General features: G+C 38.4%; 1 protein-coding gene across 1 annotated transcript; it reads right to left on the bottom strand.

Moving 5' to 3' along the window:
* Positions 1 to 951: 951 nt before the first annotated feature.
* LOC126629798 (uncharacterized) lies at positions 952 to 2,157 on the bottom strand. Its single transcript, XM_050299945.1, has 4 exons — positions 2,076 to 2,157; positions 1,360 to 1,754; positions 1,215 to 1,266; positions 952 to 1,118 (listed from the first exon to the last, which is right to left on the bottom strand). Exons 1-4 carry the CDS (start codon positions 2,155 to 2,157, stop codon positions 952 to 954), a joined length of 696 nt encoding a protein of 231 aa, XP_050155902.1.
* Positions 2,158 to 8,692: the final 6,535 nt, after the last annotated feature.

Below are 8,692 nucleotides of genomic sequence, written 5' to 3'. Positions count from 1 at the left end.
ACTTGTTTGGATATTCTTCGAGATCGCATACGCCAAAAATCACAAAAAAAAAACATTCATAGATCAAGAAATGATACAAAACGTTTTGACGGTTATAAAACAAGAAATCACGATTTAACGGTTGTTTTAACTCCGATGTTGATGATTTTCTACAATTACACTCCTTGACCCTATACAAATACAATGAATGAATTTGATTTTCAATTTAAAATATTTACACAAGTGGATATCACAAAATCTTATGTTATACTTAATGAAAGGATAAATAAACTGTAAGTGTTAGTGAATCTATCGTTTTGATGGGATAGGAATTCTATGAAACTAATTATAACGATCCAACCGTCAAACCTGTTTGTATATTCTTCGAGATCGCATACGCCAAAAATCACAAAAAAACAAACATTAAGAGATCAAGAAATGAGACAAAACGTTTCGACGGTTATAAAACAAAAAATCACGATTTAACGGTTGTTTTAACTCCGATTTGGAGGATTTTTTACAACTACACTCCTTGACCCTATACAAATACAATGAATGAATTTGATCGTCAATTTAAAATATTTACACAAGTGGATACCACAAAATCTTATGTTATACTTAATGAAAGTATAAATAAACTGTAAGTGTTAGTGAATCTATCGTTTTCATGGGATACGAATTCTATGAAACTAATTGTAACGATCCAACCGTCAAACTTGTTTGTATATGCTTCGAGATCACTTACGCTAAAAATCACAAAAAACAAACATTCAGAGATCAAGTAATGAGACAAAACTTTTCGACGGTTATAAAACAAAAAATCACGATTTAACGGTTGTTTTAACTCCGATGTTGATGATTTTTTACAACTACACTCATTGACCCTATACGAATACAATGAATGAATTTGATCGTCAATTTAAAATATTTACACAAGTGGATATCACAAAACTTTCACCATTTGATCGTCTCCTAAGTAGCCTCCTCCACTAAGTGGTTCCTCCACAAAACTTTCACCATGCACACAGTTTTGTTCCTCAGAACCTTATCCTTCCAGTCTAAGATCGTCATTGGTTCCTCATCATATGTCAAGTCTGGATTAATTTCTAGTGGTTGATGAGGTATCACATGTGATGGATCTGAGACATAATGACGAAGCATAGAAACATGAAAAACATCATGCACCCGTGATAATTTTGGAGGTAACTCAAGTCTGTAGCGAGGACTTAACTTACCTTTCTTACCAAACCGCACATCGCCTTTCCACAGAGATAGCTTCAAAAATACCTAATCTCCAACTTTACAGACTCTATCAGTGGCATGTTTATCGACAAGGCTCTTTTGTCGATCTTGGGCTGCTTTTAGGTTAGATTTAATTACCTGAATATTCTGAGTAGTCTCATCAATAATCTCTGGGCCCACTAACACCCTCTCACAAACTTTTGACCAACAAAAAGGTGCACGACAGGATTTACCATATAGTGCCTTGAAATGTGACATCCTGATGCTAGAATGGTAGGTGTTATTATAGGCAAACTCCATCCAATCCAAACGCTTATGGCAAGCGTCGCCAAACTGCAGTACCGAAGATCTCAGTATATCTTCTAGTGTCTGGATAGTTCTCTCAAATTGCCCGTCAGTCTGTGGATGATATGTTGTACTATAAAGCAATCTCGAACTAAGAGCTTCCTGAAATGCCACCCAAAACTTAGAAGTGAACCTAGGATCCCGATCAGAAATAATACTAACTGGAACCCCGTGGTATTTAACAATCCCTGATATAAATAAATCAGCTAATCAGCTTAAAGAATAGTTATTTTGAACTGGTATAAAGTGTGCTGATTTAGTAAGCCGATTCACTATAACCCAGATGTCTTCGTAACCATTTCGAGTATGAGGAAGCTTGTACACGAAATCCATAGTAATATTTTCCCATTTCCACTAGGGAACGAGAAGTGGCTGCATCAATCCAAAAGGCTTTTTTTTCTTAGCTTCGACTTGCTGGCAAATTGCACATCGACTCACATATTCAGCAATCTCTCTTTTCATGCCAGGCCAATAGTAGAAAGGTCGAATAGTGTGATACATCTTAGTACCTTCAGGATGCATCGCATAGGCTGATATATGCGCTTCATCAAGAATATCTTTCTTTAACTCTTCAATATTCAGCACATACATCTAATTTCCCTGCATAAGCATGCCATTAGATTCTCGAATTCAAAGATCTTTCTTCTTCCCTCGTGCAACTGCCTTGGCTAATTCCTGGGATTTCTCATCCTTCGCTTAAGCTTCTAGAACACGATCAATTAAAATCGGTCTAACCTAGAAACTAGCAAGTAAAGCTTCTTCTTAATCTATCACTCCCAAATCAACTCCAGTAGATGTCAATTCTGTGAAAAAAGGGATATGGCAAGCATATAAAGCATTAATAAGGCCTCGAGATTTCCTACTAAGTGCATCTGCCACCACATTTGCACGACCAGGATGATACTTAATCGTGCAATCATAATCACCGAGTAATTTTATCCATCTTCGTTGTCGAAGGTTAAGATCTTTCTGGGTGAATAGGTACTGGAGGCTTTTATGATTTGTGAAAATCTTGCACTTTTCTATAAGTAATGTCTCCAAATCTTCAGGGCGAAAATGATGGCTGTTAGCTCAAGATCATGGGTAGGGTAGTTCATCTCATGTCGCTTCAACTGTTGCGAGGCATATGCAATGACCCTACCATGCTACATTAATACGCAGCCTAAGCCATTTAAGGAAGCATCATTGTAAATCTCAAAATTACCACCGTCGTCTCGAAGCGCTAAAACAGGTGCGTGAGTGAGACAATACTTTAGCTGCTAGAAACTCTGCTCATAATCATCGTCCCACTCTAATCTAACATCTTTTCTAGTCAACCTCGTCAGTGGTAAAACACTAGTTGAAAAATCTTTAACAAACCGTCGATAATAACCTGCTAAGCCCAGAAAACTTCGTACCTTATTGACGGTTCGTGGCTGCTCCCAATTTTCAACTGCAGCTATTTTCTGTGGGTCCACTTGAATATCCTGGGCTAATATTACATAACCCAAAAATGCCACTTGATCTAACCAAAATTGGCATTTGCTAAACTTAGCATATAATTGATGTTCCTTCAATTTCTTCAAAACCAAAGTGAGATGTCAACTATGCTTTGCTTTAGACTTAGAATACACCAAAATATCATCAATGAAGACGATGACAAACCTGTCAAGGTATGGCTTAAATACTTGATTCATTAAATCCATAAAAGTTGTGGGTGCATTCGTTAACCTGAATGGCATCACGAGGAATTTGTAATGACCATATCCAGTCCTGAAAGCCGTCTTAGGAACATCTTCACTTCTGATTTTAATTGATAGTATCCTAACCTCAAATCAATCTTAGAGAACATTCAGGCACCTCGAAGCTGGTCAAATAGATCATCTATACGTGGCAACGGATAATGATTTTTAATCATTACTCGATTCAGCTATCGATAATTGATACATAGCCTCAAGGTTCCGTCCTTCTTCCGTACAAATAATACTGGAGCTCCCCAAGGTGAAGTACTAGGCTGAATGAAACCCTTATCAACTAATTCCGGCAACTGAGTTTTCAATTCCCTCAACTCCGTGGGAGCCATTCGATAGGGAGTTAAGGAAATAAGATATGTACCTGGGACTAAATCAATAGTGAATTCAACTTCTTTATCTAGTGGTAATCCAGGTAAATCATCAGAGAAAACATCAGGGAAATTCCTAACTACTTGTGCATCCTTCACACAGATAGGCGCATCCTCATTCAATACCACGTGAGCCAAATAACCCTGACAACCTTTCCTCAATAACCTTTTAGCCTCATGACAGAGATAATGCCGTGCCTTAGTCCATTACGTACACCCACAAATGTAACCACAAGTAAGCCCGACTGATGAAAAGTAACTGTCTTTTCATAACAATCCATCTTGGCACAATTGTAATGTAACCAATCCATGCCCAGAATAACATCAAAATCAACGATATCTAATGGAATAAGATTAGCTGGCATGATGACGTCCTCCACTGGAACAGGACATCCTTGATATACCCAGCTAACATAACATGTCTTGCCTCTAGGCATCAAAAACTCTAACTCATAACTAAGAGGTGTGGGGTAGGGTTGCGTCGTCTGAGCAAACGTATGGGAAATAACAGAGTGTGTGGCACCAAAATTAATTAATATTTTAGCAAAATGGCCAAGAATATTCAACGTACCCATGATAAGATCAGGATTGTTCTGAGCATCTTGCAAGGTGATATGGTGAACACGGCCTTGAGGTTGTTGTTGTCCTCTATGGCCCCTGTTATCTTAGTTTCCACGTCCCTGTGTACCTCGTCCCTGACCAGGCTGGCTAGGATGCCTCGATGACCTTGCATTGCTAGAAGCAACCTTCATATTTTGGGATTGCCCTCCGAGATACCACTATTATCCACCACCTGAATATGGTGAATATGGCGTGTAACCTCCTAGATACTAAGGATAACCCCCCTAATGATACGGGTCATGTGGATACTGATACTGTCATCTAGAATATGGAGTTATATCACTCGATAATGATATGCTCCATAATAACCCGTCTTGGTATAACCATTAGGCCTGGGAATCTGCTGAATAGGTAATGGTGGTGGCAAGGCAGATGGTTGGGGCTTCTGCTAATTCTGAGGGCACTGAATAGCCCGATGTCCCATCTAGCCACACGTGAAACATCCACTGCTACCTCACCTACATTCCCCAAAATGCCGATTATTGCACCTACAACATAGCGGGGCACTTAAACTGCTAAAATCTCTCTATCTCTGAAACCGGGAACCTCTTGAAAACCGGTTGCCTCTCTGCTGCGCAGTGGAACTCAAACCCCTACTAGAAGAACTATAACTAGTACCACTTCTCTTAAAACTCTGCATCTTGCGAGGTCCCTGAGATGATTGGCCTTTATCTTTATTATTATTGTTCTTTTAGCTATTATCTTTTTCTTCCTCTTCCTCACTGTCACTGGGCATGTTTTCAGAATCCTCAAACCGCAGTAAAATCTCATAAAACTCCTGATATGTAGAGCAGGGAGTAGTGGTCGCCATAGAACGCCACTTCTTTCGAGTACCCCACTTGAATCATCGAAGCATCTCAGCAGGATTCTCAACAATCTCCAGACAATACAGAGATAAATCAGTCAACTTTCTATAGTACACATTAGCTGACATTTTCCCTTGCTTTAAATGCTTGAATTCTTTCTTCTTACGATCTATATATTTTGGAGGTACAAATCTCTTCTGGAATAGGTGTTTAAAAATCTCCCAATTGGCGGCTTCTTCTGGTGACAACTGAAAAGATTCCTGCCTCCACCAGGTTACAGCCTTCTCACCTAAAAACCAAGTAGTCGTTTAAACCAATCTATCCTCAGGGAAATTCCCCTGCCTCAGCATCTCTCGATAAGTTTTCTCGACATGATTGAGACAACGATCAGCTCCCTCGGGCCCCTCATTACCAACGAAATTATTCAACTTTAAGTTTTACACAGTCTCCAAGGGAGTTCTCTAGGGAGGACTGGATGAGGACTGAATGGCATTAGCAATAGCCTTTCCAAGTTGGGCAATATCAGGAAAATCAAACTCAGATGAAGTACGTGGCTCTCTTCGAGGAGCGTGGTTCTGACATAAGACATCAAAATGATTAGAATACTCCCAAAATATACAGGACTGCCAAACCTAGGCTCTAATACCAAATTGTCACATCTCGGCCCAGGCCCCCACCACATCCCGGGCTCGACTCTACTGTAGCATGATATTGTCTACTTTGGGCCCCGACCACACCCTCACGGTTTTGTTTTTGGGAACTCACGAGCAACTTCCCAGTGGGTCACCCATCTTGGGAGTACTCTCGCACGAACTTGCTTAACTTCGGAGTTCCTACGGAACCCGAAGCCAGTGAGCTCCTAAAAGGCCTCGTGCTAGGTAGAGATGGGAATATACATATAAGGCTTACAAGATCCACTCCCCTGGGCGATGTGGGATGTAACATAACAGGTCGGATCATATTACATGATAATATTAACGGGTTAATTTCGGGTCGGGTCATATTACCCATTTACTTTAACGGGTATTACATGACACAACCCGTTAAGTTATTGGGTATGACACAAAAACGACACAAACACGAGAAACACGACATGAATGTCAAGTCAATTGGTGACACACCATTTGATTTGCAAATTTGTTTAAAAATTCGGTTTACAAAATTTGGTTTAAAATTGGATTTCCTAGCATTATTAAAAAAAAAGGTGTTTTAGCCAAAATAGTGCTCAGATTAAGATAACTCTTCATGTTGATCACTGAAATTTGAAATTGATCTATGAGTTTGTCCACCGTCAATCATTTTGGTTATTTTAGGAAAAATCTCTATTAAATAAAGACCAAAATGACATATATACTCTTAATTTAATAAACAATGGGCTAAAATAATTTGACAAAAATTAAAGTTATTTAGTCATTTTCTCCTTATTTAACGTTGGTTTTTTCACAAAATGTCCAAAGTGATTATTGGTAGACAACCTTTGAGATCATTTGGCTAAAAAGTTAAAAAAAAAAATATACAGAGAAACGAGAGAGAGGAGAGAGCAATTATAAATATAAAAAAATAAAATATTAGAGTGCTGATAAGCTCATCCGAACCTTCACTCATCGCCAAGGCCTCGCTTCCCCTTTTTATTCCAGTTAGAATTCCAAAATCCAATCACTTTCCAACTCTCCAACTGATTGCAACTTTCCTTCCATCTCTCCAAATCCTCAACTCAAGCCCCTCACCTCCTCTTTCCAAATTCTAGGACCAAATCTCATGCCGCATTTTCAAAATTTATCCTCACCATTCTCAAATCTGCCACAACCCATTCTCCCCCCCCCCCCTTTTCAAATTTTTAAATAATTATTTCTTTAGTAAAATGTTTTGAACAACTACTGTCACTTTTTGCTTTTGGTCTCCCATTTTTTTTTTAAATTTTTAATAATTATTTCATTAGTAAAATGTTTTGAACAACTATTATATATGATTAAACTAGAGGAACAAAAAATGAAGAAAACTGAGATTCCACCATAAAACTAATTGGCAACTTGGGAAAAATCTCAACTTCTTATAAGCTCTTGCAATGTTTCTCCTTTCACCTATGTGAGACTCTTTGCCTTAGACAAAAGAAAATATTTATTTGAAGAAATTGAGATAGTTGCAAAGAAATATTGAATAGAGAAAAGCCTTTCTTTCTTTTTGGGTAAATTACAGAAAACTACCTTAACTGTGGGTCAAACCACAATCTCATACCACAGGTTTTAAACATTGCAATATCGTACCTTAACTTATGAATCCATTGCAATGTCAAACCTTCTTTAAATATTCTGTCAATTTGACTGTTATGTGATGATGTGGCAGGTACGGAGTCCACTCCTCACCTAACTAAATTTAAAAATTAATTAAATATTAATAAAATATTACATTTTCCTTTCTCTCCTCGCGTCTCTCTCCCTCTTCTCTTCTTCGTCTACTTTGCCGTCAGGTCTGACAAGGCTGACATAGACGTCATCGAGGAAGATGAGATCGTAGTAGGCACCGGCTCATGTGGCCAAATTATGCATGCTAACATGGAGGTAGCTGTCAGAATTGTCAAGCATACGAGACCTAACAATTCCGATCTAGTTGAATAGTATATCGGCAAAGCATTGTTTATTGATTGATGAAAATATCAAATACAAATAGTTCTTTATATAGAGAAAGACTAAAGCAAACCCTAGACTAAAACAAGAAAATAATTTAAAAACTTAACGGGCAAGTGATTAATCCTTGGCCCACAAGATAACTAATTATAATCTAAATTCCAACAGCCCCTGTCAAACTCATGGCGGAACACGACATGGATTTGCTAAAGTAGATGTGGATGCAAGACTCCAAATTCCACTGCTAGTGCCAGTGCCAATGCCAATGCCAATGTCAATGCCTATGCCAATGCCAATGCTAATTCCAATGCCAATTTCCAATCCAAGTTCAATCTACCATGCCTAATCATCTTTTCTAGATTTAGATTCTGAATCAGTTGCAATATGCAAAACATAAGGTACAACTGTTGCTGCTGCAAGTGGTGATTTCTATGGAAATTCATGTTGTTGAGATAACTTAGGACATTGGGATTTCCAATGCCTTTTCCTTTACAATAAGAACACTCATCCATAGCAACACTAGTTTTAATACAAGGTCTCAGCCCAATTGCCGCAACTAATGCTGAAGTGTTTGACAAAGATAAAGAAAGCCTATGTGACTGCACACGGACTTCTTCGGTTTGTAACTCATTAAGAACAGAATCAACATATGGAAAAGAAGTTCAATGAAGGATAGAGCAATAGAGTGGCTCGAACTCATCCCAAAGAGGCATTAGAAACTGAACAAGACGTTGTTCTTCTCTATATTGACAATAGAGCTCGACAATGCCAAGTTCTCTAGGTTCAGTCAATACAAGTTGATCCCAAAGATTGGTCATTTCATTATAAAAAAAACTTGAATACTCTTATCACCCTACTGGATTACACGAATCTCCATTTCTAATTGATACCTCTTAGCAAAAGTGACCTTGGTATACAACTTTGCCAAGTGATCCCAAACTTCCTTAGACGTTGAGAACTTAGCAAGTTGCATT

Source organism: Malus sylvestris, chromosome 1 (assembly GCF_916048215.2).
Source record: "Malus sylvestris chromosome 1, drMalSylv7.2, whole genome shotgun sequence".
Taxonomy (NCBI): Eukaryota; Viridiplantae; Streptophyta; class Magnoliopsida; order Rosales; family Rosaceae; genus Malus; species Malus sylvestris.
The sequence above is the reverse complement of the archived record's forward strand: the minus strand, read 5'-3'. Positions and strand labels throughout refer to the sequence as shown.

Bases quoted from the DNA above. Each gene is read 5' to 3' on its own strand.
- LOC126629798 (XM_050299945.1), bottom strand. From the start codon at position 2,157: ATGTATGTGCTGAATATTGAAGAGTTAAAGAAAGATATTCTTGATGAA. The intron at 1,755-2,075 runs GTACTAAGATGT...TATTTATATCAG, and splicing joins CTATGCGATGCATCCTGAAG to GGATTGTTAAATACCACGGG. The intron at 1,119-1,214 runs GTAAGTTAAGTC...ATTATGTCTCAG, and splicing joins TGTGCGGTTTGGTAAGAAAG to ATCCATCACATGTGATACCT.